Source organism: Plectropomus leopardus, chromosome 3 (genome assembly GCF_008729295.1).
Source record: "Plectropomus leopardus isolate mb chromosome 3, YSFRI_Pleo_2.0, whole genome shotgun sequence".
Lineage (NCBI taxonomy): Eukaryota > Metazoa > Chordata > Actinopteri > Perciformes > Serranidae > Plectropomus > Plectropomus leopardus.
In genome coordinates, this window is record NC_056465.1 from 12,233,478 (window position 1) to 12,257,648 (window position 24,171).

The 24,171-nt window shown below is 40.1% G+C and overlaps 1 protein-coding gene across 1 annotated transcript in view; it reads left to right on the top strand.

Moving 5' to 3' along the window:
* Positions 1 to 24,171, top strand: part of lrp8 (low density lipoprotein receptor-related protein 8, apolipoprotein e receptor) — a 131,695-nt gene that overhangs the window by 81,749 nt on the left and 25,775 nt on the right. The window contains exons 8-12 of the mRNA XM_042513439.1: positions 1,878 to 2,003; positions 10,393 to 10,564; positions 13,212 to 13,436; positions 14,130 to 14,248; positions 16,426 to 16,565. Of these exons, the coding sequence (XP_042369373.1) occupies positions 1,878 to 2,003; positions 10,393 to 10,564; positions 13,212 to 13,436; positions 14,130 to 14,248; positions 16,426 to 16,565 (782 nt within the window). The remainder of the gene's footprint in view (positions 1 to 1,877; positions 2,004 to 10,392; positions 10,565 to 13,211; positions 13,437 to 14,129; positions 14,249 to 16,425; positions 16,566 to 24,171) is intronic.

Here is a 24,171-nt window from a genome sequence, read left to right on the forward strand (position 1 = left end):
TGGTAGAGCAGGTCATCCACTAATCAGAAGATTGGCGGATCAGTCCCAGGCTTCTCCAGTCCACAAGATACTGAACCCCATATAGCTCCCTGTGGCTGTACTATTGGCGCGATGTTGCATTCAAGCTGGGTAGTAGGTGGGACCTTGTTGGTTGGCATCAACCACCAGTCTGTGAATGGGTGAATGTCACGTGGTGTTAAAGAGCTTTGAAGACTAGAAAGGTCATTTACAAGTGCAGGTCCATTACCACCATTTACCACCACCATCTCAACTGCAAGGAAAGTTTCAGTTTTCTTTTCTCTGCCACCGCATAAAGGTAACATTTATACTTTGCCACATGGATAACTGCATTGAGACACAAAAACAGGCAAGTTGCACTCAGCTGCAAAACTTTATGAATGTGTTTGCATCGTCATGGATTTTTTGAACTTTTCATTCATTCAACACAAAAACAACACATAGAACATACAACACAGAGGAGATGTTCACAATAAAGTTCACATACTTATCATACTTTTGGGATTTTCATGTCCACATTCAACATTACTAAGTACATTACTTCCTTAAATGCACATATTAATTTGTTACATTTTATAGTCTAATGGAAGAGCAGAAGAAATATACAGGTATGACAAAACAGCAATAAAGCAACTGCACTGTAATTATATGAGCACAATACCTTTAGTGAATTGGACCTTAACATGGGGTAGATAGAGGTTGCAAGCAATGCACAATTCATGGTGCCAGTCCAGTCTTTGCAAATTTTGCCCTACAGAATGTGAAATGTAGAGATTCAGCATAGGTTATACTGTGACCAACAACCGCTGGGTGTTATTGTAATTGTAGTGTGGCTGTCAGGCCCTATAGTAAACACAAAAGATAAGACTGTTTATTTAGCTTCTTATGGTATGTTTTAACAACCTACTACCATCGGTGATAGTAATATTGTTTTCATATCTGTGTGGCACAGAGTTGCTTGCGAGATGAATAAACAGTTATGAAAAAATTGCTCAAATTTTGGAATCTTCTGAAATCACACAGCCAGATTTTTAGCATTTCTCCTCCTAAAAAAGTTAAATTAACAAGATAAAAAGCATATTTAGGACTGCTTTAAAGTTGCTTAACAGCAATTTGTTAACTGTGTAGGGAGCCTGGGAAGAAGTTTCCCCTGCTTCATGTCTTGGTGTTAAGCCTGACTAAACACATCCCAAATCCTGATCTCGGTGAGATCAAATTGGTATTGATCTTCTCATCAGGCTGTTTGTTTGCTAGCAAACAAGCATTTCCCAAAATGTTGTACTGCCGTTTTAAAGTCCTTTTTGGATTATCTGTTTAAATGTGCCGCCTTTGTCCCATCAACGAAGTATCAAGGACAATATATCGGTGCAGTGTACGGGTGACATATACTGTGGATACAATATACATAAAAATATAGACAAGTCCAATCCAGCAAAGCACATGAAACATGTTCAGCCACCACATCCTCTCTGGCAGATAATATAGATAGATAGATTTTAAAGATTTTCTAAAAGAAACTTCTAAAATACTTAAAAAGCAATGATGGTCTCAGTACTGATCTGTGCAAATATAATTTAACTGGGTTACTCACAATTTGATTTTTACTTCACAAGTACCAAGCATGCACATTTCTCAAAGCAAGATCTAATCCTGTCTGTTGACACCCTCGGCCAGATAGATAGAAATCCCAGAAACCCCATTAGAAGAATCTTTATTTGAAGTGAACATTCTTTTGAGAAAGATTGTTAACACGCAAGATACAGAAAATGTACTTCTCTTATTTCTCACTCTTCAGACAAAAATCACTTTGTGTTCGTCTCTATAGTGTTGTTTTGATCTGTATGCAATGTTCTCCACAGACATAGATGAGTGTGAGAACCCAGACGCCTGCAGTCAGATCTGCATCAACTACAAAGGAGATTATAAGTGCGAATGCTACGAAGGCTACGAGATGGACCCTGCCTCTAAGACCTGCAAGGCAGTGGGTGAGCCATTTATTACACACACACGCATACACACACTTGTTCAGGTGAAGACACACAGGGTCATAGATGGATGTTCTCACAAAAATAACAGCATGGACACACATGTACTGGCAAGGAATCACACGTCGAGACCAGCTCTTACATATACACCAATTACTCTCCCATTCCAACACCCCTAGCTACCGCGGCACATCCCACACTATTCTCACATTGTGGGATTCTGTGAAACGAGAAGCTCGCTTTGTATGCAGGCCTCGCACAGCAATCTGTGCAAAGATAAATATTTGCCACCTTTTTCTGCAGTTCTCACTAATGAAAAGTTTGCAGCCAGCTGCCTCTGCTCTCCCTGGAGTGTCCAGGAAAGGATGTTGCGTGGGGAGGGGGTCTGCCCACTCACTATAGGACACAAGCAGGGTCTGTACCCCTCGTTGGCCTGGGTAAACACTCGGAGCAGTGGTGTGAATGAAAATAAAATCTTGTTCTCAAAGCTGCACCAGGAAAGGTTTTTAGTGGAAAATGGTCCGCCAAAGTCCTGAAGTGAAGATGTAACTGTGGCTTGTTAGCTGCACCTCAGACTACCTTTTGAAAAAGTTCCCTTTGAATTCTGGGTGTTTTCAATCAGTCCCCCCCATCCTTAGTCTGTTACAGCTGGCTTTTCTGATAACAACGCTGTCTGTCAACAAACGTTTAAACAGCTGCAGATAACGTTTACAGCTACCACTGACAAATTAGAGCTTCTGATGTGTAGTGATGTTGTGATAAAAGTTGATATATATTTTACATCTAGCAGTACTAGAAGCAGAATTTCAGTGCTTTTGGTAATGCAGAACTCTATTTTTTATGCCTCTACGTCGGAAATAGCCTAGCCATAGGCATTATTTTTTCGGCTCGTCCATCTATCTGTCCTTCTGTCTGTAGGTCCGTCCATATATCCATTTGTATGTCTGTACATAGGTTTGTCCATCACATTCTCATATGTGTGGTATCTCAATAATGCCTTGAGGGATTTTTATTTTATTTATTTTTTTAATTTGGCACAAACATCCACTTGGACACAACAATGAGTCGATTAGATTTTGGTAGTCAAATGTCAAGGTCACTATGACCTTGCATCCATGTTATTCTTGTGAATGCAACATCTTTAATACCTTCAGGGAATTTCTTCTGATTTGGCACAAACATACATTTGGACTCAAAGATAAAGTGATTCGAATTTAGTGGTTGAAGGTCAAAGGTTGAGGTTACTGTGACCTTACAAAACGAGATTTTGCCATAACCCAAGAATTCATACACTAATTATGATAAAAAAAAATTCACACAAATATCTTAAAGGATAAAATGGTGAAGTGAGAACACTTTATTTCCAAAAGTTCAAAGCTCAACTTCACTGTGCCATCAAAACGTTCTGGCCATTATTCAACACTATAACTCAGGAACAGAAGGGGAGACATTTGGTCAGATACTGAATTGGTGACACTAATCTTGGGTGCTCATCTTGAATCTTTGCTGATTGGAAAGAACTTCTGTGCGGCTGAGTGGAAGATATTTGTGAAGTATCCATGTTTTCAGAGGCATGGATGTAAACTGTTTTTGTGCATATTGAGGCATACAACTATTAAGCAGTAATTCTAGTTTCCAGTTATAACAAATAAAAGGCCGAATGTAAAACAAAAGACAAAGTTTAGTAGGTATAATCAGTGCTTTATATACATTATAAATTCTGCAGGAAACATAAATCTTGCCCCGGTAGTGTTAATGCCTTGCAACTACCGCTTCACATAAACTGGGAATGGAACCATTAACTGATTGAGTTACACAGCAAATTACTTTTTTTGTGGGACAAGAGACAGAAAATAGTGTTACTAAAGATTGCTGCCATCGGTCTTCGGTTGAGTCATTATAGGGTGAACTGGTCTGGTAATGAGAGAGCTTAAAGCAGCAAACAGGCCCTCACTCTTAAGCTAAGTGGCATAAAAACCACCATTGATTGCTTCATGCCTCTTCGTGTGAATCTTTATTACTGTTCTGCAGCGCAAACAGTCCTTGTCAGAGGCCAAGACATTTATTAGAAGGGAGGATAGGCAAGCAGAGGAGGGAAAAAGACAAATGGATGGATGGATGCATTGTATGAATATCTCTCGGCTCATTGAGGTAATGCAGAGAGGCGTCCGCGCTGTTGATTATAGCACGTTATAGCGTGCCAAAGGAGACAGCATCAGAAGGAAGAGGCGGAAAATGTGACGGGATTATTGTTTATGTTGAGGTTTATTTATTCAGAGGCACAAATAGATGTGGGACCATAAACACAGAGATGTTTGCTTCGTGAGGCTGATGTAATGCAGAGTTAATGAAGCCATGTTTGCCTGTGAACTTATTCCTAGACGCGCATACTGTACATACGCCTAATCACACATGTGCCACAGAAATCAGCATGCGTGTACAGTTTGGGATTCTGGTCACACAAATGAGCACATAGTTATTTCAAGGAGTCACGTCAATGTTCACGCACAGATACTGGCAAGAAGTGTCACATTCTGTAATGAGATGTGACACGTGCCAATGTCATTTGCAGACATTGACGTTCAGGCTGTTATTTGTGCTTCTTTCTCGGAGGCACACAGCAAAGAACAATGTCCCCCTCAAGTTGCACGCGATGCTTTGTTTTCCCTGCATTTTCTACTTGTGTTTGTTGTGCAAGTCAGTGCAAGCAGATAATAACCTTTGCTCTTTCTCCGATGTACACAGAGTGCATTATTCCTAACGCATGGTTTCAGGCTCTGCAGATTAATTTCAGTGTAACTGCTACACTAGCAATGCTAATTAAAAGTAGGGTCCCAGATTGAAGCCATAAAGCGTTAGCTCTTCTAAGCTGGTATTTGTGAGTGTGTGTTTGTGTTTGTATGAGTACATGGCAGCGTCCATTAAGTCCTCTGAAGAAAGCCTTGCTCTACACTAATTGCATTCATTGCTTTTGTGTTTACACCTTTATGGGTGTGATGCCACTCAGTGAGTCGTCAACTTGAGTTATTATTATTGTGTGTAAGAGAGAGAGAGAAGAAGTGTGGGAGTTTAGTGTATGTACGAGAACAATGGATCCACACAGACGGCAGTTTCTTGTGCTGTTTGGTCGTGTGTCATACATAAATTAGACTTGATGCAAAATTGAAGTTGGCAGGGCCAAGACCACGAGAGTGATGAAAATATTAAAGCATAAATAACACCTGTCCCTCATTTCTCAGCATAGAGCAGGTATGTTTTTTCTGGTGTCCGCCCCATTCTTGTGAATGCGATATCTTAAGAATGCCTTGTGGGAATGTCTTAAAATTGGCACAAACATCCACTTGGACTCAATGATGAACTGATTAGAATTTGATGGTCAATGGTCAAGGTCAGTGTGACCTTAAAAAAAAACATGTTTTTGGCAATAACTCAAGAATTCACACACAATTATGACAAAAAAAATCAAATTGGATAACATGATGACATTATGACATTTTGTATCCAAAAGGTCAAAGAATAGCTGCACTGTGGCATCATGATGTTCTATGAAAAAACACTTTTCTGACCATTATTCAACTCCTCATGACTCAGAAACAGAAGGGAAGACATCTGGTCAGATACTGAATTGGTGACACTAATCTTGAATGCCATCTTGAAACTGTGGTGATTGTATAGATCTTCTGTGCTCCCGAGGGAAGATGTGTGTGAAGCTTACACATTTTAGAACTTGTAGTTTCTTTACAGCAACTTCCATATTTGAAGCATTGTCAACTGTAATGGCTTAGCGTGAGTTTGAACAGACATGGAGGAAATCTGTAACGGCAACTGCGGGGTTTTGTTACTGCCGGGGTTGCTGGATTCAACAAAATTCAGGGTTGCTAAACCACCAAATACTAGCTATGCTGCAGATATGAGGTGTCACACAAAACAATGAACACTCACTCCCTTTCTCTGCTTACTACCTTTCATTAGCATTGCCTTTATACAAATTGAAAAATACAAGGCAAACTTTGCAACTGGTAGCCTAGTTTTTATTTTAAATTGTCATTTTTTAACAAATTTAGTAGCAGTGGTTTTTGGGGGCAATGTCAGTAATGACATCTTAAGGTAGTCAAATAAAATGTTGTGAAATTTACAGCCAGGAGACGGGATAAGGACAAGAAAGACATGACAGCCTGGAATACATTACAGGTACACACACAAACCGGTTGATAAAAGCAGGCCACGCTGTCACAACGATGCTGAGGAAATTTACAAACTGCCTGTGGACCGAAGTCTTGCTTTCTGTTTTTGCTCTTGTTTCCTTCTCTTGTTCCTTGTTCTCTCCCTCGTCTACAGTGTACTGCGGGCTTAACCACAGTGCCAAGAGCAGTTTTTTCCACCCTTGACAGTTTGAGCACACACTTTTCAAAATGGGTTTAAAGCAGTGGTCAGATTTTCCCCATTGTCAAAAGATTTTGCCATGGGACCGAGATGTTGTGGAACACTGTCAAATCTCATCTCAGAAGTTTTTCCTGCAGTTTGGGGCTTTTAATAGACAAGCACATAACATTTTATTCTGTCTTCCTGTGGGAATGTTGCTAACATTAATCCAGACTCCAAATTTTTACATTTATCATCTATGTCTATTTCAAATTCCTAATGGTGAACTGCAAAATTTAGGTGCACATATTATTTGAAGAAAATGCGACATTTTTTTTCCAGTCTGGCTGTCCACCACAGAAATAATGAAGAGTTATATAACTTGCTTTGTCATGAGGAATGCCAGCAAGACGGTTGACTTTTTGACTTTTCATCCGTTTGTTTTTGCTCCCTGCTGCAGCATCTATTCATTATATAGCATGGTCTGTATGTCTTAACACGTGGCTGACCCAGTCACGTGTGTCTACTTCCAGACATAACATCATCCTAATAACCTTATCTGCACCGCCATCGCCATCACACCGGCTTCAACTAAACATCCCTATCATCCTGCAGAAATTCATATTTATTTCTGACCTTTCCGTCGGTCTTTATGGCTCCTCTCACTTTGCATCCACAATATCAACATCTGCTTTGGTGCAATTCAAATCAATGCTTCCGCAGGGCCTGACGGCATTTTCCCAGCTCTGTATTTATCTTTTCACTGCATTATCTTAATTGGCTAACGGGGCAGAACGGCCCTGAACTGGCAATACAGATTAAAATATATCTAGGGGACCCTGCTCTTGTTAAGAAAGCTGACTGTTGCTCTGCCAGGGAGGAGAGGAAAGATAGTATTACACTTTTTGATGACATCTCTCATGTCATGGCCCGAAGAAAACAGTGACTCAGCTGTTTTTCACTGCGAGGGCGACATATTGCTGCGACGACAGTGATGAGGGATAAGAGATGTTGTCTTGAAAGAGTGAGTCAGGGGGATTGATGAAAGAAAAGTTAGATCTGTCTCTGTCCTTATTATACATACCTCCAAATGTTCTCACTCTCTTTTTCTCATCCTGTCTTTCTCGATTCTCTTTCTCTCTTCTACTCTGACTTTCTTTCCCCTGCCGTCATTTGATCTGTTAATGTCTTTTCCTTCTCGCTTCCTCCCCAATTACATCCTCTTACTCTTCATTTCTCCACAACTCTACCTGCATCCATCACATTTGCTTGTGCCTGTCTCTTTTTTTCTTTCTTCTCTCTCGCTCTCAGCAGGTGAAATTGATGGTTTCAAACCTTGTAGTCAGAGGAAAATGATTGGATCCAAACAGTAGTAGAAATGTAATATATTTCTCCCTGTGCAGTAGGCCGTATTAAACCGCGGCTAAGGAAACCTATTGAGGGATGGTCGGCTCTGTGTGTGCACCAGTGCGATTGTGTTGCCAAACTTTGTCTCGTTGCGTGGCATTTCTGCTTTACTGGACAGTGTAGAGTGGAGAGTAACATGACAGAGAAAAGTGAAGATAAAGGAAATAAGCGGGAGAATGAGATGGATGCGTGTTTTTGTTTGAAAGAGAGCAAAATATAGAGACAGCGAGGAAACCAGGCAGAAAGACAGATCTAGGGCAAAGTAGAACTGTTTAGCTAAAGTACATGGAAAGTTTTGGAGTATAGTTTGATGAATGATATTGATGGTTTAGAAGTAAAGGTGTGGCTGGATTTGGGTGTGAGGTAGTTTGACTCAACAGATATATACTGTGGCTATAATCCTGCCATCAATTAACAAGTCTCCCTCCCTTCAGCTATCTGTGTGTTTCAGTTTTTAAAATCCCCTTTGCTATAGGAATCAACAGCCTCCAAACTACACACTGAAAATGGCAAGTTTTGACCAAGATGCAATTAGGCATGCCTGCTTTGTTCTTGTGATGAGTTGTTGTAAAGAGCTACAACAAATAAAACAACTTGCAAACACACCTCAGAAAAGGCTGGAGTTACATGATTCCCATGCCTGATGTTGACCTGTCTTCTGACACAGCAAGCTGATGTTGATTTACCACATCTTTCGAGATGTGTCCAGTCAAAGGTCTGGCAATGCGAGGGGAGGCTTGAGGTGCAGGCTAGTGCACAAACCCTGGTATTTTTTGTGTGTGTATCCGCTTAAAATGAAGTTGACCTTGTCAGCTGCATGAGAATTATTCAAATGCTTGACTCATGCTCACCTTCAGCCAGCTGAAAAATGTGCCCCGGGTAACTGATGTGCTAGCCAAGAGCACATACTGTATGCACCTGAGGAAGAGAACCCAGAAACACACTTTTGACAAGCCGTTGTACTAAAAATAGAACGATGTGTCATGTCTAGTCGTTGGGCTACTTTTTCCACCTGCACATTGTGCTTTATTACTTTATTCAGCAGCAGGTCACACACTCACACACTAGACTCTTTTAATAGATGTGTCCTTTTTAAGCCGTCTTTGCTTTCAGTTGGGCCCACCTTGCATAATGAATGTGATGCTTTTCTCTGCAGAGTATAATTGTGTGAATAATTAAGTGAACAGCATTATGTTGTGTCAAAAAGCACTGCCCGTGTTTGCAGAATATATTTCCTTTAAAAGTGTTTTTTTGGATGATTTATTTATGCTCACATCATCAAAAATGCATGTGTTAAAGACCTAAATAGTACAACTGCAAAACAAGACCTCGGTTATCTTACATTTTGTTCCCTCTTGGGAATAAAAATCAACACTCAACACCACCCATGGTAGCTTTGTAGATAACAGTATGTGTAGGTTTTTAACAATACTGCTGACGGACATGTGAAGGGGGGAAAGGGGCTGGAGCGCACTGATTGATTTTCAGCCTTAGAGTATTTTACCACTGAAAATATGGTCTTTTCATGAAAATAGCCTCTAGAGAGATACAAATACTTTCAACATTGGTGCTACATGACTGGAGAAAATGGCTGCTTTTGCTCAAGAGGTAGACAACAATCACCAGAATGCACTGCACCGTAACTGACCAATTAATGCTGTTGCTGGTGGGCGATGTATTGCAAGCTTGTTCATTTTGTTGACACAGGAAACATAATGGCAGTAACAATATTGTCTTGCAGTCAAAACGTCAGCTAAAATATGTCTCTGAAAAAAAAACATTTTTCAGCCTCCGCTGTACAGAAAACAGTTCCACGCCCACTGCCTTTTCACATTCTCATCATACAACCAAACAGTGCACTTAAATATGTTTCCAAAGACATTTTAGGTTAGAAAGAGGCAATGCAGTAAGACAATCTTGGATTATATTTGATCGGCAATACCTAGGTTTACTATTTGATCTGAGTTTGAGAAAGATGAACAGGGAGATTTGGTCAATTTGCAAGTTTTTCACAGTTCATTTACGTAAACTACTGGTGTGGTTGAATTGAATTTTTCTTTGAGCAAGAGTTTGCATGGCCAGTGTTGAAGTGACATTCCATGTCAGCATCACTTTTTAAGACTTTTTTTATATCAAGTCGACAATGTCCAGGTCTTGTTGACCTGGTACACACAACATCATGTAATACCATCAAATTGTACTGCCAGTGAGCAGCACAGAAATGAAGTCAATGTGACCTTGTCTGTGTCGGGCTCAGGAACAGTGATGATTGCTTTACATAAGCCAAGATGCAGATATGAAGGTTCACCTTTCAAATACATGTTTGGGATGTGCGCTACAATTTATGTGTCATTGTCAAGATGGGCAAATGTTTCCTTTTTCACATATACACTAGCACACTTGAGACTGACAGTATTGCAAATAGCCTCTGTCTAGAAGAGAGTGGGTTAAGAATGATAAATGTACTCCTTTGAGGGTGCAATAGTAGGTTAATGGCCATCAGGGGTCACCACACATCTCCTGAGATTTTTCTGGTCTATCAGTTTGACCTCGCTGATGTCAAGTTATAAATAAATAGCAGCAAATGATCTTGAAAGTAATGTCTTTCCCTCTCCATCAGGAAAGAGTCCATATCTGATGTTCACCAACCGCCATGAGATCCGTCGCATTGACCTGCTGAAGAGTGAATACACACAGGTAGTCCCTACCCTAAAGAACGCCGTGGCCCTGGATGTTGACGTTTCCACCAACAAGATGTTCTGGTGTGATCTATATCATCGTAAAATATACAGGTATACACATGTACACAATGTATATATGAATTGTATAATTTTTGTCTAGCCAATATAGAATCACAAGAGGCACTATACAGAATTTGGACTTTGGAGTTTTGGATAATGCTCTCTCCTCGATCTTCAGCCACTCTGTCATCCTGTTTCTCCTCTACCCATCCATCTTGTCTGCTTCAACCTGTCACACCTTCTGGTACAGAGACAGACATACCTGGGGGTAGTGAGTGCACGCGTGGGAGTTTGTGTGTGTGTGTGTGTGTGTGTGTGTGTGTGCGTGTGTGTGTGTGTGTCAGTCACACCTGGAGGGCTGTGTCATCTGTCAGTAAAAGGTGGAGCTGTTTGTCCTTCACACACATACAGTATATCCACACACACAAATACACATTGTGACGGTATATTATAACTGTGTGTGTGTGCGTGTGTGTCACCCTGATGGCTGGCAGGTAGTGGGAGGAGCCTTCTATCATCTCAGCTGAGCCATATGCTCTCTCTAATTTCACTGCCTCAATAATCACCTCCATTATTCACCTGCATACGCACACAGGCACACATGTGCACTACCACACAAACTCAGAGATACATTCAAGGGCTTGTGACAGAGAAGGACAAATTAACCCATTCATCATGATGAACTCTACTTTGAAAGCAGCAAGTGAACACACACAAACACTTAATATGTACAGCAAAAAGTAATTGGTAAAGTTGGAGTTGTTCCCAGTTCACCCCAAACCATAATAGCATGCCTCCACCTCAATCTATTTATGTTTCAGATTTTCTGTTGCATGATAGAACTTTTAAGGACTGTCATACAATCCAAAACTCTCAGTATACAAGTACCTTTTAGATCATCCACTCCTTTTGACTTTAATATAAGGCCCTCTTCAAAGTCACACATATTTCCATCCTTTTCCTCTATTCATCGTGCCTGGGTCCACTTCCCTAGATTAACTCTCTGACAGCAACTTCTGTGTTGACTGAAGATGACTTTAGTGGGGAGCGTACACTGATTGTTTAGGGTAATCAGTAGAATCATCGGCAAACACGAATACAAAATCAGACTGAAATAATGAAGCGAAACAAGATGTCAACTCATCATTATTATTATTAGGCTGCCTTTAAAGTTAAACACATATTTCCGAGGCTTTTTGATCTAATGTGACCAAATATAGTGGTAAACCTGTTCCCATGGAGTTGGATGCGAGCGGCAGCAGCGATTTTTTGGTTATTTATTGTATCATTTTATTACTTGGCTGCTCATATGTAATGTTCCAAGAATGTTTTCCTATTTTAAAGCTGAAGCCCCGGAATCTTAACACGACGGATCACCTTTTATCAAGCATCTTACTTTCCAGTGCAGTACTTCTCCCTCTCAAAAGGAGCAGTTTACCAAACAGAAATAGCTGTGTATTTGAAAATGATTCATCCTCATTGTTCCTCACTGCAACGGTGTGGTTTTCCAGGCTAATTAATAGTGATTAGCAAGCTACGGGTCGATGACTTGTTAAATTCTCGCTGTGATGGAGATGTCTGTTGCAAACAATAATATAGCCAATTAAAGATGCAATCTGCTCAGTGGTCTTGGACTCATCAGTCTTTGTCTTATTTCTTACTCCAGTCTGCCCTCTGTTCATCCCTCCAACCTGTTCATCCCAGTATTGTATCTGAAGATTTGGATCTAAAAATCCGTATAAAGTATGTTGCAACACAGGAAAAAATACATGTCACAGTGTGGTGTTTATTTCAGTCATCTACAGTTCCTATATAGACTGTTGCACAAGCAACATAAGGGATTTCCTTCACGTCCTCTGTGTTTCAGCCCTCACTTTAATTTGCACCCTTGGTGAGAGACAGGTGTTACATCTCTGTTATAAACCCTGGGACACAAGAGAGAAGCCCTAGCTTATCCATCATGAGATGCCAGCAGGTTAACTTTCCCCCCATAGATAAAGATGTCTGTGGTGGCAAAAAAGAAACACAGCCAATTATCAGCACAAGCTGCTTCCAAGTCCCTCGCATATTCATCTCCTACTCAAAATTCTTTGCAACTATTCCACCAGCCTTTAGTAAAGCCTCTTCTACCATCCGTACGTAATCTATTCTGGTTCGGTTTTGTAATATGACAACGGGGTGTGCGTTGGAACATTGCATTTGCAAATCTTCCAAGGTTGTCTTGCATTGTCCTGTTTTATACATCTTAAGATGTTGTGGAAGGTAGAAAAATAAAGGGACTGAAGAATGGACAGACAGCAAGAGGAAAATGGAGAGAGATTGAGAAGACAAGAAACAGAAAGACACAGAGGGGGGGAGTGACAAAAACAGATAGAGCGGCAGGTTGTTTTGTAAGCTGCTGATAGATAAAGAAGGACCCTCTCTCCCTGGGAGGTGCTGTTTGGTGGAAGGCCTACGGTTTGCTATAGAGGTGTCAGCTTTAAGTGCCCCTGACATAGCATTATCTAGAGTAAAGAATACACATTCCCCAGCATGTGCAACCATTGGTAGCTGAGGCACGTACTACACTCAAGTCTTTGTTCACAAGGAAGGGAGACCAGAATATACAGCCTCAAATCTTGCAAAGTATACTTTTCTCTGCCTGTTCCTAAATTATTGGGTATTTCATGGTTTACTTCTCTTCTCTACCATTTGCCAGTGCTTACATCAACAAGGCCAGTGACTCGTCGCAGCAGGTGACTCTCATCGAGTCGCTCCACTCCCCCGAGGGCCTGGCCGTCGACTGGGTCCACAAGAACATCTACTGGACCGACTCTGGCAACAAGAGCGTCTCTGTTGCAACAGGAGACGGCAGGAAGAGAAAAGTGCTGATAGCCACCGAGCTGAGCGAGCCGCGGGCCATCGCAGTGGATCCACACCAAGGGTGAGTGGGAGAAGTGTTGGACAGATGGACAGAGAAGTGGCAAAGGAGCGAAGGGGAAGGATGGGAGCAGCGGGAGTGAGAGGGTGGCTGGACGAGCCTTTGGACATCAGTATATGAATGGCGGAAAACCCAATGTTGTTATGAAGAACAGACATTTTGTCTAAAAGCATGTTTTTTATTTACACCATACAAACACTATATGTAGTGCTGCACCCATCTGTTAGATTAAGCGGTTCAACAATTATAAGGGGATACGACACGACTCTCATCTATTCTTTCTGCCTCTAGTCTCTTTGTTTCGGATGTCTTGAGTTCCCAGAAGGACTCTATTCATAACCCTACAAAGCTAGACCAGCATGAATTACATGCAAATGGAGCCTAGCTTTAACACACACATTTAAAAGTGGTCCAAGTCTCTACTCTACTACCAGCACATGTATCTACTTTCCTCTAGTGTTTTCAAGACCTGTTTTCAAACTGTTTGATTTTGTAGAGAAAATGAGATGGAGAGTCAGACAGGGACATTGTGTGGTAGGCCACAGTAGATCCAGTCACATATTAATTGTTCTCTAAACTCTGACTATAACATTGCACATGAAAACTGATTTACGTCTCTTGAAAATTGGCTCTTTTTTGTCTTTTTTTTACTGAATTGTACCTGTTTGTGTCTAATTGGTTTGTGTCTTTCCACAGGTTTATGTACTGGTCAGACTGGGGAGGTCAGGCCAAAATTGAGAAGGCTGGGATGAACGGAGTGGACAGACAAGTTTTGGTGTCTGAACACATTGAGTGGCCCAATGGAATCACCCTGGGTAAGGACAGAAAAGATGCAACTTTGAACATGCAAGGCTCATTGAAGAGGGCAGAGAAAACTTTAAGATTATACCAGGATGTTTTTATAAACAAAGTTATATTGCTTTTGGAGTGAGAGAAAAATATAAGTAAATACAACACAAAGAAAGAGACAACAAGAGAGATAGAGGGAAAGAAACAAAAAGAGACAAACAGAAGGAGCTTATAGAGGAAAACAGTCAAGGGGTGCTGCAACCTCTGAGTAGCTCTTATTGTTATAGCTCAGTTTGTGTCTGGCTCTCATCAATCAAGCCAGCGAACACGGGTCTCCGAATTAATAAGCCAGACGCTCTGCGCCGTCAATACCTCCCATCATCCCTTTCAACTCCCTCCACAGCACCAGCCAATTTCTCTCAGCTGCCCTTGCCTGAGGAGAAAGAGAGGCACGCAGTCGCCACACTCTGTGGAATTGAGGTGTCACTACATCTGTATGAAAACAAATTATTTTTTAGAGTAAGGCGAATGAGAGAGTTGGCCAGACTGCTGTGGCTGGATTTATTTTTTTTTTTCCCCTTGGTCATTGATTTCATGCAGAGCGGCGAACAGAACAGTTGATTGTCTGAGTCAGGAGGTGAAGTTGTGAATGAAAATCACTGTGGTGTTTCCTGTTTTGTTTTGGGTTTTTTTTTGGCATGACAGTGTTAAATCAGTTCCCTTTTAAGTTTAATCAGCTAACTTGCCTATTACATACTGTGAATGCCTGCTTTTTTTAAATTGACATGACTTTCTTATAATATCAAAAAGGAACAGTTTTGTTACTGCTATTATTGCAACAATGTGGGTTTTTACCAGTTAATGTTGACAAAAATGTATAAATTCAGCCAATGTAGTCCAAGAAAATAATATTTTTTTCAAGTAATTCACCTTTAAAAGAAGATTTTTAAAAAATTTTAAAAATTCAGAAACCAAATTATTGTGGATACTTAAGGCCTTCTTAATTATTTTTTGATTTTTTTCAAAGATGTCAGACTCCATTAAGTATGATTTAATATATAAGAAACAGATTTTATTGTTTGTTTTGCTTCTGTACCTACAATAGCCACAGCCATTATGTTTTTGGCTTTTCCCGCCATCAGTCCCAATCTTGTGAACATGATATCTCAAGAACGCCTTGGAGGAAGTTTTTTAAATTTGTCATAAACGTCTACTTGAAGTCAACGATGAATCGATTTGATTTTGGTGGTCAAAGGTCAAGGTCACTCTGAACTTGCACCTGTCAAATGCTTGTGGGCATGATGTCTCAAGATCACCTTAAGTGAATTTCCTGAAATTTGGCACAAACATCCACTTCCACATCCACACAGATGAAATGATTAAAATTTGGTGACCAAAGGTCAAGGTCACGGTGCCCCCACAAAACACGTTTTGGGAGTTACCCATACTTCTTCTGTGCAGTCACATTTTTTAGAATTCATAGCTTCTTTGCAGCAACTTTGCTATTTGAATAATTGTCCACTATCATGGATACATATGAGTCTGGACAGACTGGTAGTAAATTGTGACTGCAACTTCACAGGCTTTTTTTTTAACTCTAAAGCATTCTTGTTTACTTTGTATACATTTTTGTAATAAATTATTTATAGAAGTGCCTAATTTGAAAGTAAAGAAATGTAAAAATACTTGGTTAACTTCCTCATGCAAAGCCATAATTGGATTATGTCCCTTGCTGATGGAATCCCTCATCTAAATGTTCAAGTCAATCACAGCATTACTTTGTGCTCCATAGAAAGAGTACAAACATGGAGTCCTGAAGTAAACCAGCATCAGGGACTGATACATGGTGATAGATTTGTAAAACAGCAAAGTGTTCCTTTAACATAAGCCCAGCAAGACTAATCAATTAGCTCAAGGGCACATACATTTTCCCCCGCAAAGAAGTCAACCGGCAATATTACAATCACATCTGTGTTTTCTCAGCGCAGGGCCTCAGCCGTCACGTCAAAGAAGATTGATGGTGTGACCACTGGGCCATTACATTCATATACCTCTCACCCTAGGCCTTTTCTCATGGAGTGACCTCTCTCTCTCTCTCTCTCCATTTGCCTCTATTTCTCCCTCTCCCTCCCTCTCTCCCCTTTTTTCTTTTCCTCCTTGGTTTTGTTCTCTCTCCTCCTCGTTTCCTCCTCAATCTTCTCAGACTTGTCAAACAGGCGTCTCTACTGGGTGGACTCTAAGCTGCACCTTCTGTCCAGTGTGGATCTGAATGGAGACAACCGCAAAGTGCTGCTGTCCTCCCATCACCACCTGGGACACCCATTTGCCCTCACTGTGTTTGAGGTATGGAAGTTAAATAAATAAATTCAAGCCACAGAATCAATCCACCCAACACTATTTCAAGGGTTTAAATCTCTCTGTATTACTGCACATGAAGTAAAACTCACCACAACATGCTGTCATGTATTATCCCATTAACCACAGATAGCTTATATTGTACTTCTTTAGTCCTAACCATTTTCAAGAGCACACTGGATGCTTTTATGTTTGTTTCCTTCCTTCAAGGTAGCTATTGCTTTTATGTTGCTTTTAGTTTATTATTATTCCAACATGTTGTGAAAAGCAAGTCACAAAGACTCTACTTGCAGTCGTGCAAGGGTATAATCCACCAGAAGTCAAGCACAGTCGAGCATTTTATTACTTGAAATATACAAGAGCACCGCTAAGGTTTCACCTTATAAAAATATATTTTTATTGACTGGTTCAGTCAGATAGAAGTATCTTAATCGAAGTATCTTATCTTAAAGAAAACATCCAGGTTATAAAAGACACAAATAATGGCGGTAAAATCCATTTTAAACCAGTTTGCTTGAGCAGCATAATTAAACAATATCTAACTGGATGTGTCTGTATGTGTGTCCGCGGGTTGATTGACGAGGACCAGTGGATGTGCAGTGATAAATTTGGTGCAATTTGAACACATTCAATATTTTTGATAAATTTTGAATAAGAAAGGTCTGCAGCCTGAGTCTAGCATGTCTGCTAAATGTATTTTGCTAGTATTGTTTGACTGCTAGTAGCTACAACTTAGGTGTGTTTTTTTTCTTTGCCATACTAAATTCTAACAACAAAGTTCTCACTTTTAAAATACCTCTGCTTATTAAATTCGTGCTTTATTTTATAACTGCGGTGGTTATGCCAAACAAGCGACCAATATGCAACTAACACTTCAATAACTGTACAGGACCACAGACAAAAGCCATCTTTATTTTGCTTTTCACCCTTTTTCTAACTGGAAATATAATGAATGTTATCTAACATCCGTTTAAGGTGGAGCGTTCAACTCTGATATGAGGTTTAAAAGTTCATTGAATAAAAATGCATCATATTTTAATTGTTATATTTTTTGTTTGTAAATCTGAATCTGCAATATAACCAGAAACATTTCTCTGTCAAGTAAGTGTAGTAGTACCATGCTTTCTTCTGAGGTAAAAGCACTCAGTAAGTAGTACACAGCTGAGATGCTTTTTTTTTTTTTTTGCTTTGGGGGCCCTTTTTTATGTTATTGCAGGGTGCAATAAATTAGAATAGCAACATCATTCAATATTTTTCATATCTGTGGTCATATTAAGTCTATAGGTGTTTGGGCCCAAGTGTTATTGTTCAGGACACAAAGGGAATGTAGTGTCAAGAGTTGGTCGTTTGTACGAGTGGTTCCCGAAACAGCTGCAAGCAGCAATTCCACAGGCAAAGCAGTCCAGCCAGCCATGTTTTGAAGGGGCACTGCACTAGTTAAAAAGAAAAGAATGATAACCTCAGAATACATAACAAGTATGTGTTTATTTTCAATTTCCCTCTTTGGGACTTGGCATGCATTGCTTTTAAAAAATTGGCAGTGCTTGTATGAGGTCTCTACCTGAAAGGCAAACAAGATGTAAACGTCCTTATTTGACCTCCAAAAGATACACACAGAAAAATAGGTTTCTCTTATCTCTGCCTTGTGGGTGACACTATGCATATCTTGTTTGTTGATTCCCATCTTGGTAGTGTATTTTTAGATTTTCTCTTAGCCAAATTTGAGCCCTGGATGTTTGTTTTTGCTGTTATTTTTATCTGGAGATGTTTATATTTGGTTAACGTCTTTGTCTGAGAGATTGACTGAGAAGAAACGAAAGATGGAGATGTTTTAAAAGTATAGTAGCGAGATAAACCCAGAAAAGGAATCGTGTTTTCAAGGGCTGACCAGCGTAGAGTCACAGCAGAGCTTAGCAATCGATGAAACTAATTTGTGTGTATTTATTGAGGCCGCAGTGAGTCGGTCTGTTAGAGCCCATCAAGTGTAGATGATGTGGAAGGTGAAAAAGAGAAGCCGAGGAGAGCAGAGCAGAGAATGAGGGCGAGAAAGAGGGGAGGTTAAATGTGATCAGTAGGAAGAGCTTCCTCCATTCCTCTCTTTGCTGCACACACTGTGGTGATGAGAAGCAAAGGGAAGCGGGGACATCCATCATGTCCAGCTGAGTGTGGCTGCATGTGTGCTGGGATGTGTGTGTAAAAAAAAAAAAAAAAAGAAGAAAGAAGAAAACCAACGTTTCAGGCAAGCAGTGAAAGTTAATCCCTGGAGATTAATAGCCTACAGCTCCTCTGGTCTTTGTTCTGTTCTGGTTATGATACAGACCAAATTAAAAATCCTTTAGCGGTGCAGCAGATTGTCCTGGTCCCAACAGGCCGATAATGGGAAGTTTGTTTTTTGTGGAGTTGCCTGGAACGAGTTGTGAACCTTTTTTTTTGTCCGTTTAATTTAGTTTGTGTCTTATCTGGGAAATGAGCCGCAAGGGAACGTTTTTGACTCTGGGTCTGAGTCTGTGTTGAGCTGCTCACTGCGCCCTGTTTAGCTCAGTTGTGTAACATGCCATCCCTTGGACCAGTTAATGGTGCAACATTTATTGACATAAGGAGGTTGATAAAAAAGAAGAATGGATCGGTCATTTAGGACAATTTTTATACTGCACTTCTGACTTATTAGTACTAGATTGGCTGTGATCACAAAACCATTGGGTATTTTTGACGAGGTTTGGTTGTGTGTTACTGGAAAGGTACGTAAAAGCAGATGAGCAGATGCATACAGACTTGCAGATTTTAATCACTGTAAAATGAGGTTGACTGCTGCTGCAATAATTGATTAATCAATTAATTGACAGTTTAATTAATTGTCTATTTTGAAATCATTGAATCAATCATTCAGCTAATCATTTTAGCAATTTTTCAAGAAAAATTGCCAAACCAATTCCCTGGTGCCAGCTTCTTAAATGTGATTTTTGTTTTTATGTTTATTTTTTTGTCACATGACACAGTGATGATGATAGTGAACAAGATGTGTTTAGAGTCTGTACAGTAGGTGATATAAAACATACCAGTGTTTACTGTGTATGTATTAAGTAGTGGCGCTGCACTGAGTGAAATGATTAGTGTCGCTGCCATTTCCAAATCTCCTGATACGCAATTAACTTGCTATCTCCTCTTTAAGCAGCCAGAGTAGGGGATGAGCAAGGATTATCAATTGAACACCCCAAGGGTGCTCCAATAAATTTATCGGTGTTGATTTTACTGTCACTGTTATGGTATAATAGTTATTGTCATTATAGATTGCGTTTGTTGCTTGTGTTGATTGCTGTAGCAATATGGCACATTGCCAGGGGTGGCATGGCTAATTTTTCACTTTGCATAATTGCACATCCTTAATAGCATTTAATTTTATTTATTTTTTTAAATGTATTTATTATCTTCAGAGGCAGTTGTATGGATACTTTTAGCATTTTACTATTGTTGTTGTGGTGGACTATTGCACTTTTTCTATGCCTGGTGCTACATTTATTCTTGTACTGCACTTGTCTTACGTCTTGTTGGTCAATGAGTTTCCCCTTTGGGGATTAATAAACTTAATCCTGTCCTGATTGACCACAAATGTTCGTGCTAAATAGTTTGAAGGCCAATCAGAAGAGCTGATCAAATGACACAAAACATGCAAAGAAATTTCTCTGGTGGCTGCTAAAGTAGCCTCACTGGTCTGGCTGCTCTGACAAACTGTAGCTGTCTCTGATCATTTAATGCTGTATTCATGGTTTACTGCAAATCTGTTGGCCAGCTCACCTGCCTGTCCTGAGTGCAGACACACAATCACATACATTTAATTTTGTTTTGTCCTGTATTGTGCCCACACAGCCATGTTGGCATCTTGATATGCTCTTTCTCATCTGTATTTCTCACTGATATGAGTTGTTTTGCCTCTGCGACTGGTTGATTAGGGGAGACCAGGCTCAACTAAGACCATGTTAGGTTTTGTTGTCACTCAGTTACAACTTGGATACAACTTTTTTGCAGGGAACTTGGATCTGTGTTCCGCTTCTTAACAGCGATTTGTTTTATGAGCAATATTGGAGTCACAACACTGATTGAAATGTCAAATGTTCCATCTGCTCCCTTATGTGGCAATGATTGTAACAGCATATGGGCTATGGGAAGCATTTCATAAAGCATAATTTCACATCTACGATTGTGTACAAATATGTTTCTAATGCCCTTCGTGTGTCAGTGGACGCACTAAATATCGTCAGGTGGCGGAAAATAAAACTCATGCACTTTGCTGCTGGAAATATCCTTTAGGGGAACCACAACAAGCTGTATGAGTACATCACCTCTGGCTGTAGCGTTTGCTCTACTTTCTGACATTTTATGGACCAAAATGACTAATTCTACTTAAAATAATCATTAGTTGCCTTTAGATGAAAGATATATTCAGTCTTAACACAGAAATAATTTACTTTACTAATAGTCCATGCAATAGTTGAAAAGGGAAAACCATAAATATAACATGTTCAGGGTCATATGTAAAACTTTGTAACAATTGTGGGCAATTATTGCAAATGGGGATGTTCCATTATATTAACCTTTCCTCACATGCACTTCAATTATATCACATCATCCATCAAGCATATAAGCAGCACTCACAGGCATTTCTTTTCTATACATGCCCAAACAAGAGCTCTTTTGAGTATGTGAGAGATATGAGGTTTCACAAATGTAGTGTCTGTTATGCCCTGTACAGCCCCTCACATCTCTGACTGGTACACAGTGAATTTTAAAGTAAATCCACTTGAGCATACCATCTGCAAACGTCACATCAATACTGATGTGCTAAAGTATCTTAACACGGTAGAGGAAAGACACGGGGTTTCTATATCACAGTCTGAACACGCCACCACCAAACACATACATATAAACCCTTCCAGTCAGTGTCCACCCCCTGCCCAGACACCGAACCCTGAGGAAATGTAGATTGCAGAGGCCTGTGGAGATTAATGTTTCCTCTTTCTCTGGCTTTAGTATCATTGCATTACTTTTATTACTTTTTATCTGCTCTAAGAGGGGAAGATGAGATGAGGTTGGCAGTGGAAATAAACACAGTCAGGAAGCAAGAAAAATAATGGTGTAAGGCACAAATTAGCCCTTTTACCTTTAACTCAACACCATAGGAGGATTTAAACAGCTTCCAAAGGCCCTGCACACCCACACTGTTGTTTTTATTTATTCTATTTGATTAGACCTCTTCTCATGCTGAGTGTGGGCAGTGCTGGTTGTAATGCACTCAGAGAGGTGGATTGCTAATGCTAAAGCTACTGTTTGCTAGCTGGCTAATAAATACCAAAAAATGTGATTCTGTCAGTACATTTACCATTTTCTTACGTTCCATGCCTATCTCTTGACTCACTGCCCGCCACGCTGCATCTCCCATGTTGGGCACTTTGTATTTTTATTGGCCAATATCATATAGCATCAATTGGTCAAACACTATATAGTCTCCTTCACACACCCTTCTTTGCTATTGGTTGAGGCTATGACTTTGCCTGTCAGCCTTCACAAAAAGTTGAACTTCTTATGCAAAAAATGCAAATTTGCTTTGCCAGCAGAAGCAAAACTAGAGCATGTTTTTCACCATTTCATGCCAGTTTTTTGAATAAAAAGCTAATTAAGACAGAAATAAAACCTTCAGATGTAACTGACATACTAACGGTCTTTTTACAAACTCACTAGCTTGTTAGCTTTGTTGATCATTAATGGAACAATTACTTCACAGTTTTTTCAAAGACATATTTGAACCACCCACCTTTGTATCACAACTGTCTTTTTTGAAACATTTTTACCTCTGACACAAGAGGTTAAATACAAGTTAATGATGCAACACAACTGCTGCAATAACGTCCACTATTTTGGCCTCTCCAACTCTCCGTCCCCTCAAAGGTCAGGACTGTCAAGGTGTATGTTCAGTCTCTTGCCGTTTTAAAGCCCAGCCAGGCAATTAAATTCATATTTCAAATTGCACTAAGCGCCAAATAGAAAGGATACAATATCAAAAGTCCGTCTGTGACAATAAAGAAAATAGTAGACTGTATGAGCTTGCTGGTTGGTACTCACACTGAAACAGGACACACATTCATGAATTCATCATACACTCAGAGGTAAATTAAATTAATGAGGTTTGAGGTGAATATTGAGACTGGAGCATGCACGACCACAGATTTAACAGACAAGGGAGAAAATTGTCATTCAAGCCCTATCTGTCCACTCCCACAGTCCAGATTAGAGGTCTAATCAGCTAAAATAACTGGAAACACCTGTGTGGGTGCATCATGCATGTGAAAAGGCTTTAATACTCTTCTGCAGCTTAGTGGAGATTAACACAAAATGTCTCCTAACATCATTTGATTCCTACAGATTGAACACCAAGCCCACATTATTTTTTCATAACTCGGGCTGATACAACAAAGAAATACAAATCAAACCCAAACAATCAAAGGCTTCAAAAGTCGAGTGGGTCGGCTTTGTTTGAGCTTTCATTTGTAATTTTCTGGCATGACATCTACGCGTGAAGGAGGCACCAGAAGCGCATCAGGCAGATGTGATTTCAAAAAGAGCCCCGCATTTTTCAGAAGGTTTTTAGGACACAATCATGACAAAATCATCAAGGGCTGTTCTCCCCTTGACCCTTAAAAGACTTCACATCCATTTAGATGTAGTCTCATCCCCTTGACATCGGCAGACACACACAGACAGCTCTGACTGAAGTGATGCAATGCCGTGTGTTCAGCAGAGCGTTTGCGTGCACATGTGTCATGTGTGACTTCTAGCCTATCCTTCAACACACGGAAGACTCACCTTGATCTTACAATAAAGAGCAATGACCTTCTCAGGTCTGCATTGCTGTTTGAAGCTTTCATTGTGAGGAAAAAGTGACAGATGCAGAGACTGACAGTAGAGAAATTGAAAGAGAAAAACGGAGACAGACAGAGGCCGATAAAGATATCCACAGAGACAGAAAAGCAAAGGGAGAGATGGAATGATATATTTGAGTATTGTTTTATCAACATGGCTGATATTTGTCTTTCATTGTTTCACCACTACTGTCATATAAGTAAAGGTTATCTGAGTCTGAGTGAGGGGAAGATGGAGCGATGGAGAAAGATGGAAAAGGAGAAAGTGAGGGAAAGGTTAAGTCCGCTGATAACCCGCACAAATGGAGAGCATGGATTACAGTTGTGACTGAACCACACACAGAGATACACAAATACATATATACTCACACCAGACAAATCATTGGTCTTTGCCCTTCAAAAAGATCATACAACTGTTAACATGACCTCAGCTTAGTGAAAAAACTCCATACATGAGCCACAACTCCTGTTTCCATCTCACACTCACCTCCTGAATTGTCTCCTTATCCTGTTTTAACCTTTCTATCATCTCAATGCCTCTGTGTATTTTCTCTTGCTTTCTTTTATTGTGCTTTTCTTAATTGATGTGTGTCTGCAGATGTAGCATGCTGCAGTTGCTATGGAAACCAAGTGTCATAACCGCTTGTGCCGTGCATCCTGTTATACTGTATCACTAAAGAGAA